Below are 13,369 nucleotides of genomic sequence, written 5' to 3'. Positions count from 1 at the left end.
ACCCCCTCTACCCACCTACCGTCAAACATTACTCCCCTAGAACATTGTGGCCAGTGCAGGTAAACCTGAAGGCATCTGAGAGGGATAACTCACTATCTTGAGATGTCAGAATTCGGCTTATAGGCCAGACAGAAATAACAGGTCAAATACCTACAGGGGAGACTGCAGAGGGCGGCCAGCATTGTAATGAAGCAGTTCTAGAAGACTGGTGTGGGCAGCGTGACCCCTTGGCCAGAGACTGGCCAGAAAGCAATGTGTTGGATGCCTGAGGGTTTGCTGTTCTAAGACCAGCCCAACAAGTGGCTCTTCTTTTTCAGGCAAGACATGGAAATCTGAGTTCAGGTGTTGACTCCAGGAAAGGGAGACCAGAGTTTCAAAGGCTGTCTTGGATGAACAGTGTCTGTGTGGGTGAAGACAAAGGGAGAATGATTTCTAATGGCTGAACCTTGAAGAAGACTCAGGGTGTTCTGTGAATTCTAAGAGATCTCCTGAGACAGAATAGCTGCCCACAGGCTTTGCCTCAGGGTGCTGAGTTTCCCTGAGGGAAAACAAAGTGTCCTTAGCAGAGATACTTTGAGCATAAAGAGATATGCTAAAATTTGTGCACAAAGACTTCCCAGACATTCTTCCTTTTTGCCTTCATGCTCCAGCTTTTCCTTGTAAAACTGGTGCCTCTGTTTTTCCCCTACTAAAATTAGTTCTTTGTAGTCTTGATTCTTAGTCAGAGACTTTAGATAAAAATAAATCAAGGGCACCTGGGTGGCTCAGTGGGTTAAGCCTCTGCCTTCGGCTCAGGTCATGATCTCAGGGTCCTGGAATGGAACCCCACATCGGGCTCCCTGCTCAGCCGGGAGCCTGCTTCCCTCTCTCTCTCTGCTTGCCTCTCTGCCTTTTTGTGATCTCTTTCTCTCTGTCAAATGAATGAATAAAATCTTAAAAAAAAAAAAAGAGAGAGAGAGAGAGAGAGAGAGATAAATCAAGCCAACTTCACAGAAGCCAAGCTGGTTGCTGGTGTCCTAGCAGATACGGACTTTCCATTTGGGGTTCGAGGCTGACAGAGCACAAGAGTCAAAACGTAACAGAAGATGCTGCCTCGCTCTACAAATTCATTCTGTGTCCCCAGATGTGGAGTCCCTCCCTCTCAAGGACAACAGTTTTCCTTTAATACATTCAATGTGTGGAATTTCTTAATAGACTAAACACCAAAGTTGTTTACCAGAAGCACTTGGAGAAAAAGAAAATGTTCCCATATCAACCAGAAATAAAGTGAAATAAAAGACAGGCTGCACACACATCTTAGAAAGGCAAACGCGCCCTGTGAATAGGCAGCTGTCTAATCTCTGAGTTTAATTACGCTTCCGAAAGTCCAACGTCAGCTTCTAGACAACAGAGTTTCCGGGTATCTTCAAATATCCTTCTTGAGTGCAAACCCAGGGCCCAAGGCCACCTGGAAGTCCCTGTTAACATTTATCAGTATAAAACCATAAATGAAATCCAGATGGACTAGGATGTTACCGACTAGTTTGCCACACCTGTCCCTCACCCAGTTTCCTCACCGTGGGAAGGCACCAAATGAGGAAGCTAACTGCCCCTGTGATTCCTTGGGCTCTCTAAGGGTAGAAAGCAGATTTGAAAAAGAAAAAGAGAAGAGGAGATAGAGAAGGAAGGAAGGGAGGAAGGGGGGGCAGGGGAGAGAAGGAAAGAAGGCAGGCAGGCCGGCAGGAAGGGAAGAAGAGGCAGACAAGCCACCCAGTTGAGGAAAGGAATCAGAACAGATGTTAATTTGCTTTTAGTCTCTCTTACGACAAGACTGTCTCCAAAGGCATTTAGCTTCATCACGGTATAATCAGAATACATTAATCGCTGGCTTAGTGTATCTTAATAATTATCAAATAAGGATCGAAATTTCTCTTACAGGCAGACACTTAATTTGGGCAAATAAATATCTTGAAAAGGCTCTAGCAGTAGAAGACAGGATCCTGAACGGTGGCAAGAGCCCAGACCACAAAGAAGAAGGGAACTGCCGTGCATGCGGTTAAGAATAATTGGAGGGCCAATTATTGGTGGAGGGCCCCTCAGAAGAAGGGGGAGAGAAGAATGGAAGCAGGGGAGCCAGGAAATGATGCCAGCTATTCTGTTGGGTAGAACCAAAGGAAGAGCCCCGCGCGCCTCCCTCCTTCTCTCTCCCTCATGCACTCTTTTGCATTCACAAAGGGGATGTAATACGGAACGGAAACCGCCCATGTGCGATCCAAAGACTGGAGCCAGAATTAACTCTACGAACTGAATTCTTCCTGACCTGTGAAAATCTTGGTAAGTGCTTTGCCACGGGGCACGGAATGGCGCCTGGTGAAGGAGAGGGGCTTGCGCTAATCTTATCTAGATAGCAAGAGGTTGGACACCCCCGGCCCAGGGCTCAGTTGCCCTAGTGGGACTGCTGTCTTACTGTTCTAAGGAGTCACCCTCAATGCCAGTTGGCACAGGTAATTAATTACTAACCACCTTTGTACTTTGTTGCCTTTAGATTCAAATTCTTCTTCTCCAAAAGAACTTCTCCTTTTCTTTACTTTGGACCAACCTTCCACCTTGGGATCAGCCAAATGATGGTCAGTACCTTGGATTACAGACACTGTTGGTGTGGAGGAATGGCAATCTGTCTTCTCCAGCTACACTTCAGGCTGGCCTTCCGCCAATAACGAAGGAGCCTGGTTTCCATTCTAGCCCCTTCCGATCTCCATGTTCATGGCAGTCTTCCTATCTTTAAAATAACACCCCTCCATTCTCCAAAAGGATTGATCCATGCCTGGCACAGTGCCAGGCACATAGTGAGTAATTAAATCTGATTAATTAAATTGAATTAAATTATAAGATCGCATACCAGCACAAAGGACTACATCAAGCAGTTAAGGAAAAAGCTATAGAAATATTTATATTATTGTTGTCACTATTTTCATCATTGGAAGAGAAATAACCTGTTTTGGGAGTGGAGAAGTTTGTATCTATTTATTTACCTCTTCACCATCTTTGTTAACTCGTATCCAAATTGCTGCTCCCAGGATCAAGATGCCACATAGCTGCAGGAAAAAAAAAAACAAAAACAAAAAACAAAAAACATGTTAGAGGACAACAGAGACAAGCTGTGACTCTGACTGAACACACCCCTAGATCATAATGACTTATCACTAATCATACACTACCACCTAAAAGATGTAAATCCGGCATGTTCACGTGCAGGTAATTGCTAAAACGTTCCACTAAATTGGTAAATTTGTTAAGAATAATTCTGTTTCCCATCCACAGTCCATTCATCGGTCTGCAGACAAGAAGTCACCACCACTACAGGGGAGGGGAACAATAGTTTTTCATATTTCAACACTAACTCTGTGTTTTTGCTAGATTATAATAGCTGAAAGATAGGTCACAACAGTTTAAAGACAAAATATCCTTACTAGGCCCCTGGGTTTGTCTCAGAAGCTGTCTTGGACCAAAAGGGAAGAAAAAACTAATCATCAAACATTCCTTCAAGATTCTAGAAGCAAGAAATTGGGATAGGCAGGGAACAGTAGTATATCTGACAAAATCTTCAGGTAAGCAACAAGGGTTTACACTTTTTGTACCCAAATAAACTCTTTTAAAAATAAGCTGTTTTAGGTTGTAAAACTTACCCAGAGAGGAGGAACAATGAGCAACAGTACTTAAACTCTTAAATGCATTTAATGACTTTCCCAGATTATTTCATTTGGACCAAAGCCAACACATAAAATGTGAAACACATTTTACTTTTGTGTAAGGAAAACCCTTGTCTTTCAGGGTTTGATTTTGTTTTATTTCATTTCAAATATATATATATATATATATATATATATATATATATATATATGTTATAACATCAAAAAAAAATCAAAGCTCTATCATTAAAGAGAGATGTTGAGAGCGAGTTTGGTAACATAGCAAACATAGCAGCGCTTGCAAGATTTTCTAGACTGTTCTGGTTGTGGGGTGCTCTGACAGAGAAATTCCCGAGTCTTCTGAAGCTCGCTGACCTTGTCCTAACGTTGCTGTTGTGCATGGTTGAGCCGTAGGCCAGCAAACCCAGAACAACCGGTTCACTTGCAGTGGCTTCTCATTAAGTCTACCCTGAATGTGGAGTCAAAGGCTTTCTTAAGCAATAGGGAGTACCATTGGCAGCTGAAAAATCAGAGAATATCCATGTTGTCTAAAAGATCTCAAGAAAGTCATCTGGGTCCAAACCCTTCCTTTCAGATCAAGGAGCTAGAACCCCAAGAAATAACAGTTCTGTCATGAAAATCCAGCCCCACTCCTAACCCAATCCGCCCCTCCACATGCTTTAACTCTTACCAAATAATGAAGGCAATGGAAAACCAAAGCTCCTTCTCAAATCGCCAAATAACCTGCACAATTTAATTATCTTACAGTCACACACTGGCATACACCATAAAATTCAAACCACTGAAAAGACAGCTTTAGAGCCTGACAACCCTGTCCCCCGCCCCCTTTCCACTAAATCCTAATTTCACTTGCAGATGGAGATAAGTGCTCATTTTAGTAGTTCTGTGTTAATAAATAAGTCTGTAAGGATTTATGTCGAATGATAATGAGACCCCCTGAGATTTTCAGTAATTTACAGCAGTTAGATTTTTGTTTGTTGTTTAATTTGTTCACTGATATTTTCTTTCTTTTTCTTCTCAAGTAGATTTACATTGATTGTCTTAGTAGTTGCTCTGGCTTTTAGCTTTAACTGAACATAGCATTAATTATCCAACTTTAACTGAACATAGCATTAATTATTATGATTATTATCCTTATCTGATATTAATTTATGAGACTACCAGTGAGAAAACCGTAGGAACTCCTAGAGACTAAGACTTTGGTTTTTCAAACCCTTAACTTTTGTTTTTCTCTGTGTGGCTCTAGTTTACTTTTTAAATCCTTTTACATATCAACTCATTGAGAAGTCAATGAAATCAACCATATTTTCCCTTCAAATGATAACCTTTAGTCTTCTCAACCACCAAGTGTTATCTGCAACACTAACTTTAAAAGAAGGAGTATGAAAACCACAAGATAGGGACGCCTGCTGGCTCAGTAGTTAAGTGTCTGCCTTCCGCTCAGGTCATGATCCCAGAGCCCTGGGATTGAGCCCTGCATCCTGTTCCCGACCCAGCAGGAAGCCTGCTTCTCCCTCTCCCACTCCCCCTGCTTCTGTTTCTTCTCTCGCTGTGTCTCTCTCTGTCAAATAAATAAATAAAATCTTAAAAAAAAAAAAAAAAACCAAAACCAAAAAAAAAAAACCCACTACAAGACACCCTTACACACCTATTGAAATGGCCAAAACCTAAAACTCTGACAATCCCAAATGCTGACAGGAATGTGGAGCAACAGAACTCTCAACCAATGCTGATAGAAATGCAATACGGTACAGTCACCTTCGAAGACAGTTTGGCAGTTACAAAACCCAACATACTCTTATCCTATCATCCAGCAATCATGCTCCTTGGTGTCTCTCTACATTTATGTCCACACAAAACCTGCACAAGGATATTTATAGCAGCTTTATTCACACTAGCTAAAACTTGGAAGGAGCCAAGATGTTCTCCAGTAGGTGAATAAATGGATAAATAAAGTGGTATACTGAGACAAGGGAATGTTATTCAGCACTTAAAAAAAAAAAAAAAAAAAAAGAGCTATCACTCCATGCAAAAACATGGAAGAAACTTAAATGCATATTACTAAGTAGAAGAAGCTAATCTGAAAAGGCTACATACTGTAGGATTCCAACTATATGACACTCTGGAAGAGGCAAAATTATGGTTTAGTTTTAGATCTTAAAAGATTGGGGGATGCCGAAGGGGATACAGCATGAATAGATAGAGCACAGATGAGTTTTAAGGCGGTGATAATACTCTACAATTATAGATACATGTCAATGTCGTTATACATGTGTCCAAACCCATGGAATGAACAAAACCAAGAGTGAGACCTAATGAAAACTATGGTCTTTGGGTGATTATGATATGTCAGTAGAGGTTCATCAATGGTAACACGTGTACTGCTTTAGTGAGTGATACTGAAAACAAGGTAGGCTATGCATGTGTGGGGGTAAGGTGTATGGGAAATGTCTGTCCCATCTTTTCCATAGAATTGTACACTTAAAACTGCTCTTTAAAAAATTCAATTTATTTTTAAATTATTTTAAATAATTAAAAATTAATTTTTAAAAAGAAAAATAAAGAGGGGCACCTGGTGGCTGAGTCAGTGAAGCATCTGACTCTTGATTTCTGTTCAGGTCATGATCTCAAGGTCGTGAGATCAAACCCCACATCAGGTTCCACACTGAGTATGGAGCATGCTTAAGATTCTCTCTCTTTCCCCTTCTGCTTCTCCCTAACCCACTCGCATGCTCTCTCTTTCTTTCTAAGAAAGAAAGAAAGCAAGAAAGAGAGAGAGAGAGAAGGGAAGAGAAAAAAAGAAAGAGAGAAAAAGAAAGAATATCCAATTATTTCAGAAGTCAAGAATATTTTGCCCAATTTCAATTTCTACAATTAGCTAAATTTTCTTAGAAATTTTGAAATTGGATACAAAGTCATTTCCATCCCTATCTATCTTTTCTTCTAGCTTAATCTTAAAAACAAAAGAAATACATGTTTAGAACATGCCAGTCTCATCTTATTGAAAAAACTTACATATAAAAATCAGTCTAAATAATATAAAATTATTAAATTTTATACTGACTTTAAAAGTAAATTTATTTTCTATCAAGAATAATAATTCTAGAGTCATGGTTGGTATTAACCTATTTTATCCCAATTGTTACAAGACTAGCTATCATAATGGTTCTCTGAGCCCTTTTCCAATTTGGCTTTGGGTCTTTGTCCCACAGCCTTCTTATACTATCTAAATAATCAAGAGTATAAATTAAGATATAAGTACCTAGCTCTGTCCCACTTTCTGTTGAGCAGGTTGTAAAAGGAAATGTAAATGGACATGCAGAACTGGCCAGGCCTACTGCCCCTAAACCCCAAAGGTTTCTCCTTGAAGGTAGGACTGAAAGACTATAACCAGAGACTCACATGCAATAATAGTGCAATTAATGCAATTTCATTTTGGTTATCACTCAGCTACTATAAGACATCTTTCATTTTGGTTATCACTCAGCTCCTATAAGACATCTTTCTTTTTATGGAATTAGGATGCAGTTGGTCTGAGCCAACATTCTAAGAAATTAGGTAATAATTTTGATGTTTGCTTAGGAGCATGCTATGGACCGGACTATATCCCTCCTAAATTTACGTGTTAAAGCCCTACCCTGCAGTCTGATTGTATTTTGAGATAGGGCTTTTAGGAGGTAATTAAGGTTAAATGAGATCATCAGGGTGGCATGCTAATCCAGGATGACTGGTGACCAAGATGATTGGTGACAGAGGAAGAGATCTCTTTATCTCTTTCTCCCTCTCTATGCACCAGCAAAAACCGTGTGAGGAGGACAGGTCAAGAAGGCAGCCACCCGCATGCCAGAAAGAGAGCCTCACCAGGACCAAAATGGACTGGCGCCTTCATCTTGGACTTCCAGCTTCCAGAACTATGCGAAAATAAATTTCTGTCGTTTAATCCATCCAGCCCATGGTACTCTGGTACGGCAGCCCAAGCAGACTAAAACAGGGCACAAGCTGAAAACTACAAAGTGCCAGGAAGAGAAAAAGGGAGGCACCACCTAGAGCAAAGATAAATGATACCGAACCAGCTGATTTGTCCTCTTCTTGGATACGGCGCCCGCCAGTCATTCCTACTCCTTCCCTCTCAATTCTACCTTTTGATTTATCAGAGTGTATTTAAGGGGCATTAAAAATGGAAGAAAGTGCACAGCGCTCTGTTAGCGGAAAGTATGGATCATGAGCTCTATCATTATTGGCCCAGAATGGACACATTTTCGGTAAGCTTAAGGGAAAGCTTCCTATGCTGCTCCTGAAAGGCTATAAAAGAATAAGAAAATATCCAAATGGATAATCTGGATGACTCCAAGATCTATTTTCATGGTAATCCAAAGACACCTCCGGCCATGAATGCAAGAGGCAAGGATTCCAAGAGCCCTAATATTTTAGGACAGAACTGCTTTTGTTGATTTTCAACTTTCTTTTTTTTTTTAATAAAGATTTATTTAAAAGCCTAGTTCCATGGCATTGTGGTTAAGATGATGCAGAGTGTGCCATTGTTGCCTGTGAGAATTTTTTTAAAATGTGAGATTATCTTTCTTTTCCCATGTACTGTATCCTCTTCTTCAGGAATACAAACTGTTCCGGTTGTCCATTCTCTCATCTACCTTCTTCCGCCTCATTTATCTCTTTCTGATTTTCCTCTGGGAGGGTTTCTCAGTTTGGGATTCTCTCTCACCATTTCCATTGAATGTTTCCGGAGTGGATTTTAACTCTATCATTGGGTTTCTGGTTTACATGAGGTACTTCTTTAGTTTTGTTTTTTTCACCTTATTCTATGCTTTTCCCGTTGACCTTTTCTGCTCCCGTGGCCTCCATCGTCTGTTTCATAGGGAGTTGTTTTCTGCCATTGCTCTGTGGATGCCAATTCCCAGGTCCTTTCTCCATGATGCTGGAGTGTTTCTTTCAGGGATGTGTGCTTGTCCTCTAAGGTTTCAGAGTTTCCTGTCACCTGTTCAGCAGTCTTTATTAGGACCTAGGCTGGATTTTTCCCTTATTCATTTTTGAATAAGATGAGACCCATTCTGATGTATTATTCAGTGAGAGTAGGCTTTGCACGTTGCCTTACTCTAGCGACATGGCTGACGGTAATTCTCAGACCTCCTGTTGGAGGAGAACTTGCTGGGCCTTCTCTTTCCAGGCATGGCCTAATGCAGCTCTGACTTACGGACCGTGCCTCCTCTCGCTCACACACTATCTGCTTTTCTGATGCTCTACACCAATGGAGTTACTTACAAACTTCAATTGTCAGCAGGCTCTGCCCTCATGGTTTTTCAGGCTCCAGTGACTGATTATTTGTTGTATCAAGGACTGGCAAGCACATAGCAAAGTGTCTCTAGAGTTGCCTTCATGTGTCTCTTCTGAACCCAGTAAATAAGCCAAATGCCCAGTACAACTGCTGAAAATTCTGATTTTAAGGAGCTCTAACTTTAGGAGAAATAAATCAAATTTAGGAGGATGAAATCAGCACTTCTTTGTGACATAACTAGGGTCTGGGTGAACACACTTCAGGTTATCTTTGCTGCACTAAAGCATAAAATCACTAAAATGTACATAACTTCACAAATAGGTAAAGAGAGCTGGATGTTCAGGATTTTATGAGCTTAAGGTTACGAGTTAATGTTTCTGAATCATAAAACGGATGCAAATTCAGGGGCCACCTGGGTGGCTCAGTCGGTTCAGCGTCTGACTTCAGCTAAGATCATGGTTTCAGGGTACTGGAATCAAATCCCGAAACAGGATCCTTGCTCAGCAGAGAGCCTGCTTCTCCCTCTCCCTTTGCCCACCCCCCTACTCATGCTCTCTTAAAAAAAAAAAAAAAATGATGCAAATTCAGGAATGTTTTTATCACTTTGCATCAAAAGCACAACCTGCAGAACTGTACATACATTTGCAGGGCCTGGGGCAAGGACACCAAGAACAAACAGTCCACAGCCCACAGGTCTCTATATTGAGAAGTTATCATTCATGGTAATAAACATATATAAAATGTTTCTGATCATCCAACCTTGACAAATGTGCCCACTTAATCACCTGGAGGACAAGATATGATTTTGAATTCTCTGACTCCTTGGAGTCTGCTATCAGCAGAGGGTGGCCTGGGGAGAAGTGCCCTGCCCCTGGCCCCACTCCAGGCTCTGTCCTTGAACTCCAAGGGACAAAACGGGAATGACTGTAGATGCATCAGCCTGTAAGCCAGCCCTGTTCCAACCTGCTCCCATTCCAGCAAACACCGCCCCACACCATGAAGAAGGGTCTAGACACTTCTAAGGGACCCTAGAAACAGGTTTGGAGCCATTTGGGCAGAGAAAATGGGGGTCTCAGGCCCCCAGCTTGGAGGCCAGGCTCAGGGTGGCTCAATAACTCCTTGTCCCATGAGGCCAGAGGAGGGCCAAGTAGAGCTAAAATCATATTTCAGTTTTTAAAGCCAATTATGTATAAAATATTACCATGCCAGACTCTAATACTTTTAAATTAAAAAGTAGTATGATGGGTGGCATTGGGGGAAATTGCATTAATTGCACTATTATTGCATATGAGTCCCTGGTTATAGGCTCTCAGAAAGTATCTTATTTAATCTTCACAATTAACTCTCCTGGATAAAATTATCATCTTCATTTTACAAACACAGAGACTGGGGCACAGAAAAGTCAAGGAAAGTGTTCCTGTCCACAGAACAATATGAAGTGAAGTCAGGATTTGAATCTCAAGTCTATCTGCTTGCAAAATTTGCTTTCCTTCTTTCCATTCCCCTCATCTGTGCTAGAAGATTTTTCTGCCTCCATCATATTTCTTGCCATCTTATTTCTGCCTCTGTTTCAGAATCGAGCACTGGAACTGATTTCTTACTACACAGCATAGTTGCATATTTTTGTCTTACAAAAATGTCCATACAATGTTGGTGGAAATATCTGCTTCTGAAACATTTCTTAAACATTGGTGGAAATGTCTGCTTCTTAAACATTTCTTTAACGTTCTTCTGAGTTTTTTTTCTATGCCTTAACTCATTTAACCTTCCCAACAACTCTAGCTCCAGTTTTAAAGATGAGGAACTCTAAAGCACACAGAGATCAACACATTTCCCCAAGGTCACATGGCTAGCGATGAAAGAGCAGAGGTTCAGTCTGGCCTCTCAACCCCTGGGCTTGGCTGCCTCTTGTCAGGGTTACAGTTCCACATGACTGCATAGTGGCAGGAAACCACTGCATTTACCAAGTTCACACATTCCAGCCATAGTTAGGTCTTTAACCTGGGAGAGTTCATCAACTGACAGAATGAAATATCATCAGGCCTGATTTTTTTTTCAGCTTCCTCCATCTCAGTTATCTCTGTCTTGACTCTCTTTTTTGCTGCAGGCCCAGCCAGCCAGGAGACCCAGGCACCACAAAAAATACAAGGAGAAACATCAAAATTCTGGCTCCTGGACTCCCTCCAAGTTCTGACTTCCTTCTGCTCTCTTCAGATGGCTTCAGGTCCCAGCATCCTGCATTTGTTGATACCTTTGGCTCTTACAACCTGGCCCCTCCTTCTCACCTTACCTCAGTTGGGATGGGGCATGTGACCTCACTCCACTTTCCTTCTGCAGGGCTGGCCTCTCCATAGCTCCCTTTTCGGACCTCCTGGAGGTTCCACTGTGTCCCTGGGCGAAGGCTCCGTGTCCTGTGCTTACCCAGAACAACTACTATACCACAGCATCTACACTACTGCCCAGACTGACCTATTTGAGAAGACCATAAGGAAATTTGGGCGGCTCATCTGTTCTGACACAAGACTTGGAGAAATAGATTTTGTACCTGGAATTTTTCCATTCTCTCCACTTCCCTGTGACTTGCATCCAACACTAGCATCAGTGATTAAGAATGATTTCCACTTTTACATGTTTTTCTTCAATTGCTAATTCTGACAATTGGAAATTGCCCCATATTTACGTGACCTATCTCAAGTTCTCTCCCAAAAGAAACTGGTATGTTTAGGTTACATGACCATATGCATATCTCAGAGATATTTCAACATCTGGCCCTATTTTGCAAAGGCTTAGTTTTGCAAGCTACACAAGCTACACCAGAAGGAATGCATTTGAACACATAAGGCCATGGATATCTATGAGAAAACCACATCAGTGGGACTGTTAAACTTGTTGTTTAAGTAAACATTAGGAATGTGACAAATTGCTAATTTCCTATGAAGGTTCATAAAATTCCAATGGAGAACACTGGGTTGGGGATAGAGGGGGGAGTAGAAATAGCAGTGGTTCCCTAACCTCAGGGACTCCTGCTATCTAATTTTGAATGAAAATGTTGATATCACCTGTTGGCTGAGAAGTTATCACTGGCCTTTATCTCCATTCCTCTTACTTGAAGACTCCTTTTCGAGATGTGTCCTATAGAGATTGTAGGTCACACCGATACGCGGATGGAAAGAACAAGGCCTTTTACCCGAGGGAAGTTAGAAATATCTAACTGAAATCTAATGCATTGGAAAGACTTCGTCTTCATTACCAGAAAAACAAGAGATAATGGGGACCATAAAATAATCAGAGAATTCGGGGAAAGCAGTGACAATATCTGGGTACAACACAGTAGAGATCTCTAATCTTAAATATATAATCCTGAACCTGTAACATGCCCCTTGCCTAATCACTCTTTGTCATTTCAGCTTAAAATCCAGATTTCAAATTCCTGAGTAGCTCTTTAATGGAACACGGATCTCCAATGTATTCACAATCTTTGCGAATGCACTTTATAATGCTGTTTTTATACAATATAGATATATTTTAATGATTTCATAATTTGAAGACTTCTACTAGTTTAGGTACTTTAGAAGATCTTATTAAAATAAGAGGCATGTATTTATTGACATATTCATATTTTGGCTTGTTTAAATGGCCCATATACATTTTGTGCCTTAGAAATACAAGGTTTGCAGTTTTTTAAAAATAAATCTCAGGACTTCATGAAGAAAAAGATGATTCCAGGTCTAGGGCAAGAACTAGGGAAATAAGTCTGGAACACCTTGTCATACCAATGGGAAAGAAGTTACGCTAAGATCGTGTCAAAAGGACTGAGGATCTAACTTGAAGACACTCCCCAATGGCCAAAGATAAAAGAGTTACAGAAATGCTTGCTAATTACTGTTGCATGATATCAGGAAATTAACTCGTAATTTCGAAACTGGTTAAGTAAAGAGTAAGAAGCATTTATGCTGTCTTTTTTCTTTTTTTAATAAAAACCGGGTACTACTGGTAACCAGTCAATAAATGCTGGGTTTCTCTATATTGAAAGTATTCCCGCCCATACATGAGGTGATGGATACAGAAAATCACCAATTTGGAACTCTTAATGGACTGTTTCTTAGGTTCTTGAACATCAAGTGGCAACCAGAATCACAAAAAGCGACCCAGTCAGACAGTATGTCTGTATGGCCAATGAAAGGACTCAATATCACTTTGAAAGTAGTTGTGTTCCCCTGCCCCCCGCCCCCCAAATAACCACCTGAATCCCTTCAAGGGGAAAAATTCAATCACTAGATTAGAGATAATACAGAGGACATGGGGACATGATAAAGTAGACCACAGGTATGCAAATAGCAAACTCCAGACTGTGGGAAATGTGGAAAGACCGACAAGACCGACAACACAC

At 41.0% G+C, this 13,369-nt stretch overlaps 1 protein-coding gene across 3 annotated transcripts in view; it reads right to left on the bottom strand.

Moving 5' to 3' along the window:
- Positions 1–13,369, bottom strand: part of TSPAN8 (tetraspanin 8) — a 97,986-nt gene that overhangs the window by 14,988 nt on the left and 69,629 nt on the right. For all 3 annotated transcript variants that reach the window (XM_082742851.1, XM_082742849.1, XM_082742850.1), the window contains one exon: positions 3,012–3,074. In XM_082742851.1, the coding sequence (XP_082598977.1) occupies positions 3,012–3,074 (63 nt within the window). The remainder of the gene's footprint in view (positions 1–3,011; positions 3,075–13,369) is intronic.

The sequence above is a fragment of the Mustela nivalis genome (genome assembly GCF_964662115.1).
Source record: "Mustela nivalis genome assembly, chromosome: 7".
NCBI lineage: Eukaryota > Metazoa > Chordata > Mammalia > Carnivora > Mustelidae > Mustela > Mustela nivalis.
The sequence above is the reverse complement of the archived record's forward strand: the minus strand, read 5'-3'. Positions and strand labels throughout refer to the sequence as shown.